The following is a 22037-nucleotide window of genomic DNA, read 5'->3' on the forward strand; positions in this document are numbered from 1 at the left end:
TAATGAAGACATGCACAAGCAGCAACATTATTCAGTTATAGTGTAAAATGTAATGTTATATTATATTATAAATGAATTATTCCCATTGGTACGTGTGAGCAATAGAATAATTATTAAGTGTAATAATACTGACACTGTAATGTAACGTGTAATGTAAAACAATAATGTAAAACAATATTGTAAAAAATGTAAAGTTAAATACAACAAAGTGGATCATTCAGTAATAGTGTAAAATGTTATGTTATATTATATTATAAATGAATTATTCCTATTGGTACGTATGAGCAATAGAATAATCATTAAGTGTAAGAATACTGACACTGTAATGTAAAGCAATAATGTAAAAAATTTAAAGTTAAATACAACAAAGTGGATCATTCAGTAATAGTATAAAATGTAATGCAACATCAAAGATTACAAAAGAAGAATAGCAAAAAAAAAGTTAAATATAACAAAGTGGATCATTCAGTTATAGTGTAAAATGTAATGTTATATTATAAATTAATTATTCCCATTGGGTATGAGCAATAGAATAATTATTAAGTGAGCAATAGACATAATTATTAAGTGTAAGTTAAATACTGACACTGTAATGTATTGGTACATATGAGTAGAATAATTATTAATGTAAAACAATAATGTAAAACAATAATGTAAAAAATGTAAAAGTTAAATACAACAAAGTGGATCATTCAGTAATAGTGTAAAATGTAATGTAATATTATATTATAAATGAATTATTCCCATTGGTACGTATGAGCAATAGAATAATTATTAAGTGTAAGAATACATTACATTACAGTCATTTAGCAGACGCTTTTATAATACTGCAGTGTAATGTGTAATGTAAAACAATAATGTAAAAAATGTAAAAAATGTAAAAGTTAAATACAACAAAGTGGATCATTCAGTTATAGTGTAAAATGTTATGTTATATTATATTATAAATGAATTATTCCCATTGGTCCGTCACTAAGCACTCCTCGCTCCCTATTGGCTGTGCGGGCTGTCAATCATCGGAGAGGCGGAAGCGAGAAACATTCCTTCTGTCGTTGATGGAAAAAAGAAAAGAGAAAGTTTCCAAGATGGCGGCGCCGCGATGCCTGCAAACAATAGAAGCTCCGCCGGGGCAGAGCTAGCTGCTAGCCTGCTAGCCCGCTAACCCGCTACCCAGCACGGCCCAGCACGGCCAGGACGGGACAAGGGGAACCTCTGGAGAACATTCACACCAAGAACGATGCTTTATTTAACCCGGGCTAGCCAGCGTTAGCCTGCTAGCTAACGTTAGCGTAGCGGCTAACAGCTAGCGTAGCGGCTAACAGCTAGCGTAGCGGCTAACAGCTAGCGGCTAACAGCTAGCAGGAGGCTGTAGGAGGGCCACGCCGTCACAGTGAGTGGATATAACTCGGGAGGAGCTCCGCTAGCATAGAGGCTAGCACGTTAGCATAGAGGCTAGCACGTTAGCATAGAGGCTAGCACGTTAGCACAGAGCTAACGGAGCTAACAGAGCTAGCCGCTTTAACCCCCGGAGCAGAGGCTTCACAGTCGGGCTCCTGATGCCCCCACGGAGGCTCCACCAGCGGCCCCACGCTCCAGGGAGCACGGCCTAGAGGCTCCCCGCCAACACGCGCCTCTACTGCGGCTTTTTGGGGTGTTTTGGGGGCTTTTTTTGGGGGTGTTTTCTTGGAGGAATCCCGGAGCTCACAGTTCGTGTTTCTGCGGCTAAGCTAAGCTAGGCTAAGCTAGGCTAGGCTAGGCGCTGTTTACATGCAGCAGAGGAGGCCGCGGGCCCTGAGGAGGGGATGGCGGACTTCGTGGCTCCGCGGCACAGCGCCGTGATGGAGAGGCTCCGCCGGAGGATCGAGCTGTTCCGACGGCATCACAACAGCTGCGAGAGCCGCTACGAGAGCGCAACGCTGGAGAGGCTGCAGGGAGACAGACTCTCCACAGGGAGCCTCCACCAGCGGTGTCTGCAGGCCAAGAGCAAGAGGGCCGGGAGGAGGGGGGGGGGGGGCAGGGGCAGGGGGGGGAGGAGGTGGTGGAGGAGGTGGTGGGGGGAGAGAGCGGAGAGACGACGGCGGAGAACAGGAACAACACGCTGATAGCGGTGAGTGAAAGAGGAGGAGGAGAAGGTGGTGTAAGGTTGTGGTGGTGGTGGTGGTGGAGGAAGAGGAGTGGAGGAGGAAGAGTAGGAGGTTGTGGAGGTGGAAGAGGGAGGGGAGGAGGGAAGGAAGTGGAGGAAGAGGAAGAGTTGAAGAGGAGAAGGTGGTGGTGGAAGGAGGAAGAGGAGGAGAGGAGGTGGAGGAGGAAGAGGAGGTTGTGGAGGTGTAAGGTGGAAGAGGAGAAGGTGGAGTGAGGGAGGTAGAGGAGGAGGTGGAAGAGGAAGTTGTGGAGGTGGAAGGTGGAAGAGGGAGGAAGAAGAAGAGTGGAGGAGGAGAAGGTTGAGGAGAGGAAGAGGAGAAAGTGGTGGAGGAAGAGGGAGGAGTGGAGGAGGAGAAGGTGGTGGAGAAGGTGGAAGAGGGAGGAAGAAGAGGAGTGGAGGAGGAAGAGGGAGGTAAAGGAGGAGGAGGTTGGAAGAGGAGGAGAAGGTTGAGGAGGAGGAGGAGGTGGAAGAGGTTGAAGAGTAGGAGGTGGAGATTGTGGAAGAGGAGGAGAAGGTGGAAGAGGAGGTTGTGGAGGTGGAAGGTGGAAGAGGGAGGAAGAAGAAGAGTGGAGGTGGAAGAGGAGGAGATAAGATGATCCTTCATTAGTCCCTCAGTGGGGACATTTACAGCAGCAGAGAGGAAAGTACAAAACAAGAGACAGTAAATAAATAAAAACACAAGATCAAAATAAGTCTTATAAATAAGCAAATGAGCAGTAAAGAACAGTAGAGAATCCACAGTAATATTATATATACAGACAAACTATTATAAATATTGTATTGCACAGTGTATTAGTGTCATATGATCTGCTGGGAGCAGAGCTGGTTGTAGGAGGGAGTTGCAGACAAACTCTCCAACAAAATTTAGAGGAGAGAAGCAGGAGGAGGAAGACACATAAACACATAAACACACAACATGCTTCTTCTGCTGCATTCATAACCCACGTTGAGTTGCAGCTGTGGAGGCAATCAGAGAAGCAGTTTAAATCTCATATTTAGTATTTACAGTAGCAGTCAAAGGTTTGTTCACAGCTTCTCATTCAACTACTCTGAAGAATGTAAAATATAAAACATATTCTGGTTTGTTGAGCATTTGTTTGTTTACCACATAATTCCATATGTGTTTCTTCACAAGCATCTAAGAGCATAAACCAGAGCAAAAGTACAGAAACAAACTAATACGAATACAAATCTGAGTCTCAGAACAATCCTATCACAACATGTTTCTCATGATAATAATAATAATAATAATAATAATGGTACACGTGATTGTGTGCTCTGCTTTATGTGGACAGATATCAGTGGTGGGTAACAGGGTGCAAATAGTACGACTACACCAGAAAAACCAGCAACGTCCCTCTAGAGAGAAACTGGTTTACTCTTGTTGTGGAAAGGAGACGTTTGAAGGTCTCGTTTGCTGTTTATTTAATAGTTTACAATGCAGAAGAGTGACACTTTTTACATGAATACATATTAGAAACTCAACGGTACAACAGCAGCACAAACTACACGTTTTGCAAATTGCAAGTGTATATGTACTTAAGTATACGGCAAATGATACCTTTTTAATTTTGAGTCCAAAATCAGTTACTTCTAGGTTCAACACTATTGACTAAATTAATGGTATTGTTTTTTACTGTAGAAAGATGTTAAACTGATGTAAACAAACAGTCCCATGTTGTGATAGATTATCTAACTTTACTTTTAAGTGTGTACAACTCAAAAGCAATAGAGAAATGTGTTTTTGAATCTCTTTATTGGTTTAATAAGCTTTGACGAGTACTTTCATTAATTTTAGACCCCGGTTTGTTGTGATACGTTTGTACAGAGAGACTTTAATCAAAGTGCATTTTTGGCTGGATAGAATATCTTAAATACATCTGAATATTGAGTCTAGTGGCATGTGAAGGAATTTTACTCCGATAGTTGTTGGTGCTACTGAGCTGATAAGATAAGAAAATCCTGTGACTGCTAGATGATTTAAGAATTTCTTATGTCAAGAACTGGCCTGAAACACCAATATGTACAAACATGAACGTCTAAATCATTTCCACCGAAACTGATCCACAGTTTGTCATCCTGGAGACTCGCTCTGTCTCACTGAGATCAGATCAGCCTGTGTGTTTGTTGATCAGAGCTGATCACACTGATTGATCGCTGTCTTTGTGCTGAAGCTCCTCTTCACTCTGTTGAAACCACTGCTGTGTGTTTGTGTCGGTGATTGACGGAGGAAGTGTTGTGTTGTGGCCGTCTGGTCACGTGATCTGTGTTTCTGGTTGTGGTTGCTACCAACAAACACACACTGCTTTAGTGTCCTTCCAAATCACAACCAGCTCTTAACTCTGACCTTTGACCTCTTTTTGTTAAAGGTCTGTTTACATCAGTGATGTTTGTAAACGCACACCAATCTTTTCAGTTCAGTTCAGTGACACAGAATTCATATTTTTAAGTATAGTTTGAGATAAATGTATAAATGAAACGTTAATGCTTTCAATATTTTTTGTATAAATGTAGGCTTTAAAATACTATAGAGTTTCTCAATTTGGTTTGTAGGTTTGCTACTATTCCGTATTACAGTCTGTAAGTCTCATCCTGCAACTCGCACACTTGGAAAAATAAATTCTGGAGCGCAAGTTTTGCACGTAAAGCTTTTTAAAAGTTGTCGTCAGTAGTAGCACGCCAGTCGGCTTAGCCCGGTTAGTCGATCTCACTTGACACTGATTTGTATTAAGCTGAATGCTGATATTGTTCAACTGAAGTCGGGTATAATCTGCGGACACACTTCAAACATTTCATTTGCAACAGCGTCACCGAATATGTCAAACTAGTAAAAACAAATATTGATCGTAGACGATACAATGTCAAAGCATACGGTCAAAACGTTTGAGTCAGCTACAATGTGCCCCAACGCGTTGCATTTTAAAATGTGATGATATTATTAGTAGTATTTGTGTACCATTCCAGCCCTAACTGACTACAAGCGTGAGTGTTGGCAGAAACTGTAGAAGAGTCCAAAGTCCATCTGATAGTTAAATCTCTCAGCAGGTGAGACTGCCGGTCAGTGCTCGAAATGTATTCATCGGCCGGTATCATTAATCTCTTTCTATCTCTACTCGTTTGTATTTTTACCCACATCGTTAATACTTAAAGTGCTTTCCTCTGTTATTTGAAGCCTATAGTATCACTCTATTATATAGTATAGGATGTCTAAAGCTAGAAATATACACCAGACAGACAGACAAATTTATTCTCTTTTCTGAATTTTTTATAGTGAATAAAAGACATGAGTTTTCCACTTAAAACGATGCAATTTACACAATTTTAGGCCATTATTATTATTATTAATGTAACAATAGATAGTGCCCAACAAGATTGCTGGAGGAGAATAATTATTTTATTATTAACACACATCACAGCCTTCGTCTGAACATTTAATTCTTCTGGAAAAGTTTGCTCAGTAGAATTTTCTTCAGCTGCTCCATTTGATTATATATCTACCGGAGCTCTATATGTAGAGATGGAGAGCAGCCACAGTGCTGGTGTGCAAGAAACAGTTGCGTTACAACACAGTGCAAAATATAGAAGTACTTGTTCTGTGTACTGGTGAGTACTGGCCCGCTTAGAGCAGTGCTGTCGGAGGGATTTATCAGGTTTTAAACTGCAGCTCAAGACCCCAAACAGCTGCAGGTCAGCATTAGGACTGTTTCCACATGTTCTGAAAATCTGTTCAAAGCTATATTTTTTTTTTACACAAATCAAACAGGGATCAGCCAGTTTTTCCAACTGACCTACAAAGAGAAATTCAATCTTACACCAAATGTTACCTGGCCTTTAACTCCTCTCGCTCTGCTCTCTGTGATCACCATCACTCGGATTTAAAGCAGCTTAATTCTCCATATAGTTGATCTTATTTACATGTTTTAATGTTTCTGTTGTCATACAACTGAACCGGTGTGAAACAGTGATATAAATCACAAATCAAATGCTGCATGTTAACCAGCAGTTGTTCTCAATCTGCTGCGCTGCTGCTAGAAATCCAGTCATTGTGACATTGTCTGACAAAATGAAGGTTAATGACATCACTCTGCTGTGTGTCTGTGTGAATAGTAACGTTAGCAGCACCGCTAACGGCTAACAAACGTGATCAGATATCTCTAAAAGTTACATTTGTTCCCTTTTTTTCTTTTGTGCTGCTCCGAACTGAGTTTTATGACCCGTCTCATCACTAGTTTGATGACAGAGAAACGTCTGTCTCTATAAGTGGACGACTTCACAAAAGACACCACGTTGTGTTTTTACTTTGTTTTACCTTCTGCGTACATGTGTTGTGTAGTATTTATATCTAACTGATACCAGGAGAACCCCTCCTCTGTATCTGGTTCAGAGTCGGTGAGAATCTGCTCTGACAAACGCTGACTGGAGTCCTGAGAGGTGACTCAGTCTGAACAGAAACCCCCCACCGCCCCCGCACAGCTGACTCATCAGTGTGTGTGTGTGTGTGTCACTGTGTGTGTGTGTGTGTGTGTGTGTGTGTGTGTGTGTGTGTGTGTGTGTGTGTGTGTGTGTGTGTGTGTGTGTGTGTGTGTGTTTGTCCTGAATACTAACGCTCACAGGAAACGCCTCGCTCGGCTCCATGTCGACAACACGCTCCATGTCGCCTCCGCAGAGCTGTGATTGGCTCGTCTCAGTAGTGATGTCACTTAGTTGCAAACGCTCATATCAATACATAAATGTTTTCACAACAAACATTATGACAGACTAGCTAATAATTTTTTAAAAAAAAATGAGTTAAGAGGCAGATATTGCTTTCTAATCTTTTGTTTTTGTCTCTTTTTGATATCTAATATTTTAAATATTTAGTTTTGGGAATTATGGCAGTATGTAACATGAGAGGGTAAAAATGTGTCATTAGTGTTAAAAGGTAACATCTTAATGGTAGATTAAGTACGTTTATATATTAATAAATCTATTAATACATCTATTTATTTATCTAACTCATTAGCTTAAAATCAAATTGTTTTTTATTACAGAAAATTCATAATAGGACATAAAATTACATATATTGTGATGGAGGATTGTATCCATACCGCCCACTTCCAATATATGGAAGCATATATTCACCTTGTTGTCACAAATGCTAAACATAAATAGACCTTTAAATTATTCTGTAGAGATGTGAGGAAGATAAGAACTCAGGTTACATGTTCTAACTCCACTAACAACAATACATAGGAACGTAAATATAAGATTGCACAAGTTTAAACAATTATTGTAGAATTATGAAAAGCATCTTAAAAACTGTCTGTTTAATATCTGTTTGCATACCTGCCATCATATATATATATATATATATATATATATACACACACTTAAAGTGATTTGTTTGTGATGATATGAACCAGTACTATCATCGGTCTGGTTCCAGAGTGTTTACAAGCACAATGAAGAAGAGAAAAAAACCTAAAAAACACAGCAAAAGTCAATAAATACCAAGGATGTAAATATGAAACAAGGATTCCATTGAGAGAAACAAAATATTCATGCTGAAAGAATGCAATCGAAGCCTGATAAACTGACTTAAACACGCTGGATGTTCTGGATTTTTGTGGCAAAGCCAGAGACAAAACTTTCAGCGAGAGTCACTCTGAAGATATTTAGAAGCCTTTTATTTATTCCTCTGTAATGTTAGGAATGCAGATCTGGTGGTTTTTTTAGCCACAACAGAGACTTTCAGGATCTTCTGAACAGACTCGCCTTGGCTTTAGCTGTTATGTCTTATTTTTTAAAGTTAACTCACAGTGTTGATGCAGTTTTAGTGGGAGTAACATTTTAACATCTGTCTCTCTGAATGAGTCGTTTAATTCATTTTAAAAGAGATTCTGATTGGCCACAAACACAAGAACAAGTATGATTCTTTGCAAAGAAACTCAGTCCAACAACTTGTTCTTTTCTTGCTATGCATGTCTATTGATTTATCATTTAACTAATCAATGTAGAAAATACTATGTAATCAGAAAGTCCAGATCCCAAATCATCTTTTTCAAACTTCCTATTTTATCTGACCAGCAGTAAGATCCCAAATACATTGAGTTTACAATGAAATTTAATACTCACAGTTTTTAATCTTATCACTTGTATACTACTCTTTTCATATCTATTAATCAGACTTTACAGCACATTTATTGTCTTTTCCCAAATCACAGTAACAAATACTTTACTTTTCAAATACTTTGCAGTGGTTTTATGAAAGTCAGTATTCATAACAAAACTATGTATATAAGATTCCTGTTTATCATCTTAAAATGATCCAATCATCTCTCTATGATGTATTGAGTCCAACCAGTGAACCGGGATTCAAACCCTCGAACCTGCTGAAGTGTCCTTTTCAGCAAAAACACTAAACTCCCCTCTGACCTTCGACCTCTGACCTTTAAACTCCCTGTAGAGAGAGAACGAGAGCTGTATGGGAACACAGTTATCAATAAAGTTACTAATAGTAGTATAAGTAATAGTGGTATTATTAGTAGTCTAGTATTAGTCATTCTAGTAGTATTATTAGTTAGTAGTCTAGTATTTGTTGTAGTAGTAGCAGTAGTATTATTAATTTAGTACTGTAGTAGTTGGTGTACTACAGAGTCCAGAGTTACCTGACAAGGGAATCTGTCTTCAAATTCCCAGAATGCCACTGCAGTGCTCAGTGCTTTGTGACCTCCTCCACCCCTCCACCCTCAGTAGATGGCAGGAGGTCTTTTGTTGACACACACACACACACACACACACACACACACACACACACACACACACACACACACACACACACACACACACACACACACACACACCAGTAGCCATGGTAACAAGAAGGACTCAGACTGGTATTTCAGGTTTTTAGAAACTCAGTGAGTCACCAGAGTTTCCTTTCCCCTCGGGGGCCGATACACTGCTCTCTCCTTTTCTTTTTAGGTTTCCAGTCCTCTTTATTTTCATCACTACAGCATGAAACACTCATTTATAAATGAATCACCTAAACGTTGAGTCTATAACAATGTATGAAAACATAAAAAATATAATTGTGGGACTTTTTAAAATGTTTTAGTTTGTCCAAAGAAAGTCTGTAGCCAGAGATTTCCTACTTCTGCCTTTTTAGAGTACCGCATTATTTTCCTGTCAATCAATGTATTTATTGATCCAGGGACACAACAGTCTGTCCAATCATCTGTCTCTTTAGCCACTTAAAGAAAAACCAGTATACAGTTATAAACATTTTTACATAATTGAAACACTTCAGGTTCGATTAATGTGCCTGTATTGTTGAATATCCTGCTGGTGTGAAATGTAGATATTTGTTTTGTACACTAACTGCATAAAAGCAGTATTTCATAAGGCTGCACTTGACAATAATTATATCTATTTTACACATTTTTAGATTTTTCTAAATATTATTTTCTTGTTTCATAGCAACCTCTTCCCGGAACTGGAGAGTCAGCATATTTTACTTAAATACTTGACCTAAAACCGACATAGCTGACTCGACAACACGTCTCTGTGATGTTTTCACTTTCCTGTTTGTGCAGAAGAGTTGTGCTGCTGTGAGAAACGATTTCCAGGCTGCACAGCTGAATTTATTTATTTATTTATTGCAATAAACCAGCACACTTTATGCAGCAATTGATATACAGTCAAACCGCTCATTTAAAGTTATTTTAAAATGAGTTAACTGTGACAAGAAAACACATTTAAAGACTTTTTGTAGGTTCATGTGTTCAAAGATCATCTATGTTTTGGTTGAAACTACAGATTCAGAAAACGAGAGAAAGAGAGAGACCGAAACTAAACCTGCAAAAACCCACTCGTTTGAATAAGTGACTGTTTTAGTCTCGGTATGATCCGTCTCCTCATCAGACATTTTCTAAAACGTACTATTTCCTAATTCATGCACCAACTAACGTTTTATGCACAAATCCAGGATTCATCAATATTTTCTTAGCGGCCTGAAGTTAAGTCAAAGTTCCACTGAATTTATGTCCCATGACTGTTGGTCTCAGATGAATCAATCATGGCTTCATAGTTTCACTGAGGAGCTCAGAATTGAATGTTTTTAACAGAATTTCAGAGGGTTAAATGACATGAAATTGATGCCCTTTCGTCCTAAACAAAGATTGTCATAATGAAAATATTCCATTTATTTTTCAAAATATTCTGAATTGTATTTACTGATTCAGACATATGTGATGTACCGATGGTATTCAGGTTTGGCAGCATTCTTTAATTGACTCGTACAGCACATTCAGAATATAATATTAAATTGGGTGTTTTTATGGCAGTTGACCACACATGGCCTCTCCCCTGTTTACAGCCAGATGTGTGTTTGTACACAAAACAAACTACTCAACACTTTGCAGAGAAGCATTCCCAGAAAGAAAAGCCCACATGTCTGGTTGGAAGGAGAAAAGCTTCACTGTTAAACACAATGAAACTCTTGGATATTTTTAGATATTTCAACGTCAACATAATCTTACATTATCCATGTAAACATTTTAGTAGGAATCTTTTTTTGGATTCAGGGCAAACGCAGGAATATTTAACCAACGTCGTTGGTGGAAGCGTGTGAGGATCAGCTGATGTGGAGGCAGTTGTGAATGTTCCCATCAGATCCGGTCTGCAGAGAGAACAGATCTGATCTGCTGACTGCTCTGAGGAAGCTCTTTGTTATCTGCGTTATGTAAGCACGCCTGCAGCTGATTCTATTAACGGCAGCGGCTCTGAAGCTTTTTCACTCCCAATTCATCTCTCATAACTCGGCCCATTCAGCTGCAGCGCCTCCCACAGCTGGAAAACTGTCCCTGCAGGATACGGAAATAGAAAGTTCTCTCATACTTCAACAGCTGGCTTTGTTACTCCGCTCTAAGAAGCTTTATTCATGATGCAAAGGTCTAAATAAAGACACCGTGAAGTTAGTGAATAGTTTAGAAATCAATTAATCACATGAATCCATTTTCATAAACGACTAAGCATTGGGCGTTTCTTTAAAGCGAACATACTCTTTTCTAAGCCCCTCAGATGTCATTTTAATTCATGTATTAAGCAGTGACAGTGCAGATTAATCAACATTTCAGTTTCCCCCTCTTTGTAAATGTGCCAGAGTAAATTTGAGAGCTGACTACGGACAAAATAAATTATTTATTACAATTCATTAGCCGAATATTATCAGTAAAATGCTCCTGCACACACCAGAGTACTACACTGTGAAGCACAACACAGTAAAATACAGAAACACATTATTAAAGGCTGTAATTAAAAAAAGAAAAAATCTGTTTAATTCTAAACTGAATATCTTTTAGGTTTTTGACTGTTTTCCAGATATGGGAAGTCAAAACTTTGGTCCCTGAGAAACTGTTTAGGTCACAGATGGAATGATAAACAAACAAACAATCAGCAAACTAATTGAAATTTAAAATATTCGTTAGTTGAAACCCCTTAAATAGTTTCAGGAATCAACCAGAGTCTAAAAAATAAAACGATAATAAAGACAGATTTTAAACCAGAAGGATTCAATTAAAGAAACAGGAGATAAGATAAGGCTATTTCATATAAGACTATTTTTAAAGTCTTGACTTGCATCAAAATATGTCAAATAGAAACTATAAATATTTCACTTTTGTTTGTTGGTTCATTAGGTTTAGTAAAGTATTTGAGCACGGTTCTTATGTCTCTAAGTGTTTTTATAAATATTAATTTTAGACTGTCAATGTAAGGGGTTCATTTTGTTGCTCAAAGACACTTCAGCAGGGTTGAACCCTGTTTATGTCGCAGTGTTTGTGATGTGCTAATGACGTTGTTTGTTCTTCCAGCTGCAGGAGACGGTGAAGAGGAAGTTGGAGAGCGCCGGTTCTCCGATGGGACGGGATCAGGTCAACGGGTTCGGCGACGGCTTCCCCCCCAACAAGAAGGCCTGTCTGGACAACGGCACCGCCAACGGCTCCCCGCTGGACTCCAAGCTCGGCATCAGCGACTCTCTGAGCTCCAACGGGACCCACGGGGCGGCCGGAGAGTCGACGGACGGCGGCGGCTGCAGGGATTCGGGTTCGGACTTCCATCGCAAGGAGATGAAGCAGGAGCCCGACGACATCCTGCCCATCATGCCGCCGTCGGGAGGAGGCAACAACAGCCTGTTCCCCGACCTCAACCTCAACGAGCAGGAGTGGACGGAGCTGATGGAGGAGCTGAACTGCTCCGTGGCCTACGAGGACATCCAGGACATCCTCAACGACGGCTTCGAGGAGGACCGCAAAGACTCTCTGGTGCCGACTCCAGGTGGAGCCGGGCCAACAGGAGGTGGAGGAGGAGGAGGTGGAGGAGGGCAGTCGTCTCAGGGTCTGCTTCCTCCAGACCTGGTCAACGTGAAGACGGAGTTCTCCCCGTCCTCTGTGGCTTTCGAGCAAGACTCTCGCACCGGCTCCCCCCACGTCAGGTCCACCTCCTCCGGGCCTCCTCCTCACCCCACCAGCTCCCCCGTCGCTTCCTCCTCCGCCTCGTCCCCGGCTCTGCCCCCGTCCCAGCCGGCTCCTCCACCCAGGCAGCTCCAGCCTCCCCCAACCACCTTCTCCCTCCGGGTCCCCCTGTTCCCAAAGACCTGTCCCCGGCCCAGCAGCTCCAGCAGCTGGCCGCCCAGCAGCAGAGAGCCCAGCACCTCCACGGACAGATGCAGCACAAACAGCCTCAGCCGGGGGCCAAGTTCCACAGCCAGGGGCCCCATGCCCACCCCTCGCCTTGGCCCCAGATGGCCAACACCTCCCAGAGCACACTAGGGGGCGCGTTTGGGATGGACAAGCCCACGAGCCCGTCTCTGTACCCGCAGGACTTCAACCCCAACGCCCAGAAGCAGCTGCTGATGCCCGGTCAGCCCAACAAGGGGCCTCCCAAGGCGGGGGCCGGCGGCTACATGCCGGGGCCCACGGGACACCCCAACATGATGGGTCACCCGGCGTCGGGGCCGCCTCTCGGCCACCCGCCGACGCCGAGCGCACAGGCCACGGCCGCCATGCTGAACTACAACAACACCAAACCTCTGTCGCACTTTGAGGCGGGGCCCGGACCGCGGGCCCCCAACACCCAGAGTCAGAACAAGGCGGCCCTGCTGACGCTGCTCCGACAGCAGCATCAGATCAAACAGAAGAGCAGCATGAACTTCCGTCAGCACATACCGCACACGCAGGTAAGAAACACTCACTGCAACGCCACAAACACCAGCTATCAACGCAGTTAATCAGAAGATTATCTTCTAGATTAATTTATTCATTGTTTGTTCTTTTAAAATGTCAGAACATTTAAAAAAAATAATCTCAATTTCTCAGAATCAAAGATGATGTTTTTAAATGTTCTTATTTTGTCCAAAATACAAAGATAATCTGTTTAATGAGATAAAACAGAGAAAAGCAGGAAAACCAAATATTTGAAAGGCTAGAAAATGGCATTTTCTTCCATTTCTGCATGAAAAATTACATTTATCAAAATCAAAATGTTATTTTGCTGCCCAACCTAATTGTTGCAGCTCTAGTAGAGTTTATTTAACTTTCTAAAATATAACCTAAAGAATAAATATGAAGGTCGTCAGAGGGAAATGTTTTACATTACCAGACTCCATAGAAAAGTTATTGAATTAATTAAATTGTGTCATGATTTATTGTATTTAAGATGGAGGATCATTATCTTTGATAAAGTATTATGAACTCAAGGTTCACTTAAATTAATTTTATATTAGGGATCCACACTTTATACGAGTGATGCTGTTGTATTATGTCATTGCTAATAGTTCAATTGTATAATGTGAAATAAGAAGGCAGTTTTTTGTGAACTAAAAGTGTTAAAGTGCCAAAGTTGGTTAAATAATCGTGACAATAATCCACTCAGAACCATTTAGTCAACCAGAAGAAAGAAAAGTTCATGACATTTTAACCATTTCTCACATTTTCTAATTATAAAATGAAAACGAACACGATATCTGTTAAAATGATGAAGAGGTAAGACAACACAACTCTGAGGATGAGTCTGAATGTGACTTTAAAGGTCGACTTTCCTTCTTTGAGTTTTGGAGTTGACCTTCTCAGCAGCAGATGCTAACTTTAGCATCCGTGCTAACATCACAACGCTACAACAACACAGCAGCAGCTGTACAGATTGATCAGAGGGCTGCTCTTCTGCTTTCATAACTGTGCCGACAGCACATTCCTGGACTACACACACACACACACACACACACACACACACGCCTTCATACAGCTTCATTATTTTAAAAAAAAGAAAAACAAATGGAAAACAATAGAATCTATATATCCAACTTGTTTCCAAGTGTCCACAATGATTGTGGGGGGATGGAGGCTCCACGTTCTTTATAATTTGAACTATTTACATTTTTACAACCTCTACTTACAGCCTCTCCTCTCTGCTCTTTGTTCAGCAGCATGAAGCTCAAAGTTTCACAGATTTGTTGTCACATGACTGTTGGTCTCAGATGATTCAATCATGTCTTCATAGTTGAACTGAGGAGCTCAGAATTTAATGGTTTTTGCAGAATCTGGTTAAAACAAACTGTTTATTTATGGTCAGATTTTAACTGAGACATGTAGAATAAAATGTTTTTGATGAAATATCACAATTTTAAGCTTTGTTGCGTTTTCTGACGGAAGCGTTGGTTACACATGATGCGTTCAAGGACCGTTTGAAAGATGAAAAACAGACAATTATGAGAGTTTTACAGCATCTCGCTGTGATGAACAATGTAGTTTTCCCATCCCGTCGGTGTGCTTTGGCGTTCAGAGGGTTAATATTAAACGTGATCTCTCTCTAGCGGACTTCAGAAGGTATCTAACAAATAAACCCCATTCCACACTCCCTCGCAGCTGTGCTGGACTGATGTATGATGGGAGTCTGAACAATGAGAGTCTGTTTCTGCAGCAGAGTCTCCTGCTGCCTGGTTCAGTTTGGACACAGCGACGGCTTTAGAAAAAACTCTCTGTACCAAAAGAAAGAAAAGGACGTTTAGCTTTCCTTAAATTCAGAGGACTCGGTGTCTGTGTGTCGGACTCATGGGGGGACAACTCTAAGTCCATGAGGTTTTTAATGGACTCCAGTCTGCTGCTCAGAGCTTTCTCACAGTGTTCAACCAAGAGGCCTAACTTCTAAGACCGACAGTGTCGTCCTGCTAGCGTTCCCTACATGCCGATGGATTTTATGCAAATTAACATTTCTTTAAATCTTCGCCGTGCGGGCTATCCCATGTTGTTTCATTGCAACCAGTCACAAGCAGGTGCAGATAAAGACGCAGAGCAGTTTGTTGAGTGGAGGTGAAGTCGGTCTGCAGCAGGGAGGCCTTTTGTTCAGCTGCTTCAGACCGGTCTGGGCCCCCCCCCCTTGTTTTAACATAAACTGATTCTGTGTGTTGGTGTGTGTGAAGCAGCTGGTTGCTAAGGCTCTCACGGGGGGGTGAAGGGAGGCAGTGACAAAGCAGCCTTTCACATTCTCTGTATTTAAATATAGCTGCTGCTGCTGGGACGCTCTGTTCCTCTTGAACTCAACTTCAAACTTCTACTCGCCAAACTTATACAAACTGTTGTTTTTTAGTACATGTACCTCTACTTGAGTGTATCCATTTTATGCTACTGTGTACTTCTACTCCACTACATTTAAAATATTGTGTTTTTTATGGCACTAATGGCTGGTGGTGCAACAGATCATTTTTTTTAGCACTACAGCATCTAGTTTCTACCTTTGTTAGCTATTTACAACCTCTTTTACATAATATAAATGTATTGATGTTGCAGCAAGATTCTGCTAAATTTACTGTTTAATAATAGTAGAAAACAAAAGCATTTGAGTAAGATTCAATGAAAAAGATGTGCTCTACAGATCCAGGCCGAATATCCTGGATCTGACAGGGTTTTGTTCTTTTGGGAGATGAGTGAAAACTTTAAAACCTTTTTAGAAATATGGAGAATATATTCTATTATTTACATACAGTTGTTACGATTGTAGAGCTGTTTTGGAAAGTCTTCTTAATTTGTGTTTCTTTTTTCCCCACTCTCTCTTTTAATTTTTAACCAACAAAACAGAACAAATCAGGACATTAACACACACATAGGGTCAAATTAAACAACAAAGATTTTCTTGGAATGTTTTCCCAGGACAAACGCAGATATATCCTTCACAAAAAAAATGAGTAATAATAATAAACTTAAATATAATAAAATAGGATAAGTCTAAATAAAATAATTGAATGGAATGAAATGAAAAAAAAAATAATAAAAAAAATAAATGAAATAAAATCAATAATATAGATAAAATAAATAATAAACAATACTTTTTGTGTTTCTATCAGGACCCAAACTCCTACCCTGCTCCTCCACACGGCCCGGGCCCCGCCAACGCCATGACGTCGGCGCCCGGAAACAACGCCATGACGGCCCAGCCGGGGGCCAACGCCATGGCGGGTAACCACGGCAACGCGGCGTACCTGAGCAGCCAGGCGGCGGTGGCGGCGGCGCTGAAACAGCAGCAGCAGCAGCAACAGCAGCATCAACAGCAGATCCTGGAGCAGCAGAAGCAGCAGTACATGCAGAGACAGCAGCTGATGGCTGAACAGGTAAACGAGTTACACAGGAAGTAGACGAGGTTCTGTCCCTTTTTGTGAAGCAGAAGAAGAGTTCAGCATGTTGTGTCTGTCACAGCACACAGTGCAGGAAGTCAAGCTTAGTTTGTACTCGCCGTAGAGAAGCCGGAGTCAAAAGATGACGTAATCACGGCTGTGCAACTCTGAATTTGGTACCTTGGTGCTCGTGATCATGGGACAAAAATAGTTAATTGATAAAAACACCATTAACATTTCTATGGATTGAACATAGAAGCACAATTTGTTTTTAAATGCTCTAAAAATCTTCATTTGAGTAAATATTTAGCAGCCAAATCAAATGGTTTACAGGATATTCAACCTTCTTTTCTTTATGTTGTTCTAGCCTGATGTTGTTTTGGTTTGTTTTTCTGTGTGTAACTGTATTCATCACTGCTTTCTATCTAATGTCAACATACTAATGAACTTTACAAAATTAACTAAATATAAAGGTCAGTTTACCTGCAGGATAAATTCCCTGAGCCTCATGAGCTTCTTTATCTAAATATTCTTACATCAACAACATAAACAGGAAAGATTTCTGATCCTCTGCATACAAAGAAGAATTCTGTCTCTTAGATTTTATTTATTTAAATCATGTTTGATGTTCAAACAGTTCCAACCTGTAAACGCTCGCTTTAAACACTAGGGGAGCTGTTTGTTTGTAGAAGCAAACTGATCCAGGAGACGTTTCGTGGAGGAGCTAACATATATGAAGTCTTTATTTAATTTGATTTAAGTGTTGTAATTTCTTCTTCCAGTCTGCTTCTCTTAGATATTTTAACGATCCAGCAGACATGTTGTTATATTAGTCTCACACCGTCCTCTGTTTCTAGATAAAATGTCTGACTAGTTGTTGGTCTTTCTGTTTAGGAGAAGCAGCGGCAGCAGGACCAGCAGCTGCAGAGACACCTGACCCGACCCCCCCCTCAGTACCAGGACCAGCCGGGGCAACCGGCCAATCAGAACCCTTTCCCACAGCCGCCAGTCAACCAGTTTACAGGTAGGACAACGAGCACGTCCGACACTCTACTTGCATTCTCTCCTCTCTGCTCTGTGGTCAGCAGCAGGTCAGTCAAAGGTTCACTGAACTGTTGTCACATGACTGTTGGTCTCAGATGAATCAATCGTGGCTTCATAGTGGCGTTGAGCTCAGAATTTAATGTTTTTAACAGAATCTGGTTAAAGCAAAAGATTTATTTGGGGCGTAATATTAAATGAAACGTGTAGAATAAAATGTATTTGAAATATCACAATATTAAGCTTAGTTTCGGTTTCTTTCTCCGACTGAGTGTTTGACGATTATGACTTGAAATAATAATCCTCCTGCCTTTTGAGACGACCAAAGCTGGTGAAGCAAGTTTTAAAATTCATGAAATGTTGTGCTCTGAGATCAGTAGAATAATTTCTGACACTTCATTAAGGAAAAAGGTTGTATTAAAAAAATAAACCTGAAACTGAACTGTAAAGCCATCAAATATTAAAAATAAAGAATGAATATTTAACAATGAGAACGGATCTGTTGATAAAAATAACTTTATGTTCCAGCTGAACCTCAGACTGAGTCTGTGTTTGTGTTGACCTTCATTAGAAAACCGGTTTGTTTGTTGTTCAGGACAAACGTTCTCTGTCTGTGTGTAAATGAAGCTCACCGCTCATTTGAAAGTTAAATTACAGCAGCTGAATATTTCTGATGGACTCCACTGTGTTTTTTGTTTTGTCCTGTTTATTACTTTGTTTAAGTCTGTTGAGGAGCAGCGGCTGCAAAGTCGAAGCTAACGGAGATCTGAATAAAGTTATTATGACGTTAAACATAAGACATCTTATGATAAAGTGGTTAAAATATTCATTTACAGATTCCACTATTGATGGATGATCATTAAACTTATAGCACTTTATAAACGCACACAGGAAGTATCTGAGTGGGAGGTGTTTTTAAATCAATTACCTCATTCTTTGATTTTATCTGGTTATTCTGTGAGTTAATTGATTAGTTGATTGGCAGAAAATGAACCTGAAACTGTTCTGATGACTGATTGTTCTTTTAGGACATTGTGAGAATTTTCTTTGTTTTATGTGACTGTAATAAACTGAATATCTGAATATTTAGACATTCAAAATTTAAGATTTGTAGAAACTATGATAGACAAAGCAAATAATATAGAAAATAATTGGCATATTAATCACTAATAAAATAATAGTTTTTCTTCATATGAATAAATGATGAAACATTTTGTGACGCCGTTAACAAACTCTGTTCTGTCTTCTTCACAGCTTCTTCTCAGCCAATGGGCAGCGTCGGCTCCATGGGAGGCCCCGCCCCCGGCTCCCAGCGCATGTTCCCCCAGAACCAAGGCATGATGGGTATGAGCATGGGTCAGGGCGGCGGGCCGGCGGGTGGCGTTGCTCCGCCCCCGTCGGGGAGTCAGGGTGACATCGGTCTGTCGTCCTGCGGTGGCGGAGGGGCGGGGCCGGCGGCGTGGACGTGCAGCAGGTTCTCTACAACAACATGAACCTTCACCCCAGCCACCCGTCTCTCACCCGTCTCACCCCTCTCACCCGTCTCACACGCCCCAGCAGGCCGGCCTGCAGCGCCAGCAGCTGGGCGCCATGAGCGCCTCCTACAGGCAGAGCCTCCTCGCTCAGCAGCACCTGAAGTCGCAGCCCAACGCCGCCATGTTGAAGCAGCAGCAGCAGCTGGCCGCCGCCGCTGCCGCCCGCATGCCGGGCTCCATGCAGAACAGCATGGCCGCCAACATGGCTGCCGGCATGCAGGGCGCCCAGAGCGCCGCCTGGCAGCAGCAGCTGGCCAACCAGCCGACCTCCGGAAACGGCGGCCTCCCCCCAACGCCTTCAACAACCCGCCCAACGCCTTCCACATGCAGCAGCAGTCTCGCATTCCCAAGATGCCGCCGGGCAGCGCACCCTTTGGCACGAACCCCGGCGGGCGTCCGATGGGAGGCCTGAACCCGGCGCAGCAGATGATGCAGACGAACATGGCGGCCGCCCAGCAGAGGGCGCCGCCCAACCCTCAGAGCCTCGGCCAGCCGATGGCGGCTCAGCAGCAGACTCAGCAGCAGCAGGCCAATCAGAACCAGGCCGTCCTCCCCGACCTGGCGGCGTTCGGACAGCCGCAGGGCAACGGCCGCCAGGGGCTGCAGTGTAACCAAGGTTACCAGGTGAGCAGGACTGCCAGTCAGCAGCAGCAGCAGGTGTCGTTCGGGTACAACGTGGCGTCGGGGAGCTTCGCCGGAGAGAGCGAGCTGGTGGACTCGCTGCTGAAGGGTCAGAGCACCCAGGAGTGGATGGCCGACCTGGACGAGCTGCTCGCCAGCCACCACTAGTCCCACGCACACGCCTGCACCCGAACCCTGCTGAGCCGAGACGCTGCACCCGGATCACGAGCTCCCTGAGGACGCTGAGAAAAGACCCAGACGGGAGGTCGGCGCGTTAGCATTAGCCACGCGGCTAACAGAGTCTGAGCTTAGAAACATCTGGCCGGTAAAGAAATGAAGGTTGTCGTGTTTCTGCAGACGCTGATATGATGTGAAATAAAATTCTCATTTTCATCAGGCTAGAATTATATCACAGACATACGAACCAGCTGTCAGATCCATTTAATGAAGAAACATGAGGGAGTTTGGTTTTCCAGTTAAGCGAGGTTTAGAATCCAACGTGTGACTCACTGGTAACAAATGAAAACCAGATGTGTTTCTTCCTCTGGTCTGAGGAGATTTATCCAGGCTTCATTCAAAAATCTAAGAATTTAACGATGAATTGCTCTTTGCAGAATTGCACACGTGGTGGAACGGAACCTTAAAGGCCTCTTCTGTTCTCCGGGTTCTTCTGCTAGATTCAGAATATGAAGGTGATCCACTGAACAGGAAGCTCATCTGCTAATCAGAGTAAAGGAGTTCAGAGGTTGTTCTGTTAATGGGATTTACAATCAACCACCTGTTTAATCCTCTTGAACTTTATATGTAATTCTATATGATATATTTTCATTTGAGGAAATGTTCATATATACAATATCCAGGTTAACAAAGGATTTTGTTTTGGTAAATTGGATCACTTTTAAAAAACAATTTTATATAAAAACTTCCGATATTCAGCACAATGTCCTAAAACAACCACAGATTAAAAAAAAGATTATAAAAAAACCTTCGCCATATACATTGCATAAAAAGTTATGATGGTTGAAGTTCTGTTGCTCGTAGTTTCAAGAGCATGACTTTTATTTTGAAAAATGAGCAGAATAACTGTTATTTTCAGTTCTGTTCCACCTGGTGTGTAAACCTGTAAATGGACTGATGATGAATCCTGTGAGGCTCTGCTGTGTTTATGAAGACTGAACGGAGGAGTCGTCTTAAGACTACTGGAGCTAAACCACTGTACCTTCACCCACAGCGCCACCTACAGACCGCCAGCGCCACTCTGTCACGTTTGGTTATTTTAGAAATCCCTGGAAAAGTTTTTTCAGAGGAGACGAAGTGAAATCACTCTTAAAAAAAATAACACATACTTGCATTATGTGAGTGAGTCACTTTAAAGGGAACATACCGTGTTTTTGCATGTTTTACTACCGTTTACTACTAAAAATGTACTGCAACCACTTGCAAAAACATCATGTGGTGTTTTTAGGATTTCTACAGACACGTCACGAGAACCCATGTTTCTGTATGAAGTCGATGCCAAAACTTGTGAAAACAATTTCTAAAACTTTCTTTATAAAGTTAAATTGTGAACAACAAAACAGTTATGGCAGCGGGAGAGCTAGTTAACGTTAGCTGTTAGCACTGTCCTGCTAGGCTAAATAACAGAGCTAACAGCTAACGTTAGCAGAGGTTGCATTGAGTAACATTATGATGCGTTCAAGCTCTTATAAGTAAAAAATACAGTTGGGAAACATTAATAAAACGTGGGATTTATAGTTTGGTTTCTTTTTTACGACGCATAACACCCAAATTAAAACAAACATTTTCATATTGTAGGGAAATATTATTTAAATATCTACAACAATATCACGTGTTCAGTTTAGGGAGTGTGTTTTCTGAATGTGTCGACTAAACTCCTTTTGGATTTATGTTTTATTTGTTTCATAGAGACACTGACTCATCTGAAGATTGTGTTTTTTGTGACTCCACTTGCAGAAAATCTGAGTAAATAAGTTTTGGTCTGATTCAACAGAAAAATTATTTGAATCTCTTTGAATGCTGATCAATTTCTTTGTTT

General features: G+C 41.5%; 1 protein-coding gene across 1 annotated transcript; it reads left to right on the forward strand.

Annotated features, from left to right (window-relative positions):
* The first annotated feature begins 1031 nt into the window (after nt 1-1031).
* Nucleotides 1032-20899, forward strand: maml1 (mastermind-like transcriptional coactivator 1). Its single transcript, XM_054597882.1, is given in 11 exon segments — nt 1032-1990; nt 1992-2054; nt 2056-2107; nt 11995-12736; nt 12739-13358; nt 16518-16781; nt 17679-17808; nt 19080-19280; nt 19283-19323; nt 19326-19634; nt 19637-20899. Coding segments are annotated over 11 exon segments (3123 nt in total). The 5' UTR covers nt 1032-1802; the 3' UTR covers nt 20150-20899.
* Nucleotides 20900-22037: the final 1138 nt, after the last annotated feature.

Source organism: Anoplopoma fimbria, chromosome 4 (assembly GCF_027596085.1).
Source record: "Anoplopoma fimbria isolate UVic2021 breed Golden Eagle Sablefish chromosome 4, Afim_UVic_2022, whole genome shotgun sequence".
NCBI lineage: Eukaryota > Metazoa > Chordata > Actinopteri > Perciformes > Anoplopomatidae > Anoplopoma > Anoplopoma fimbria.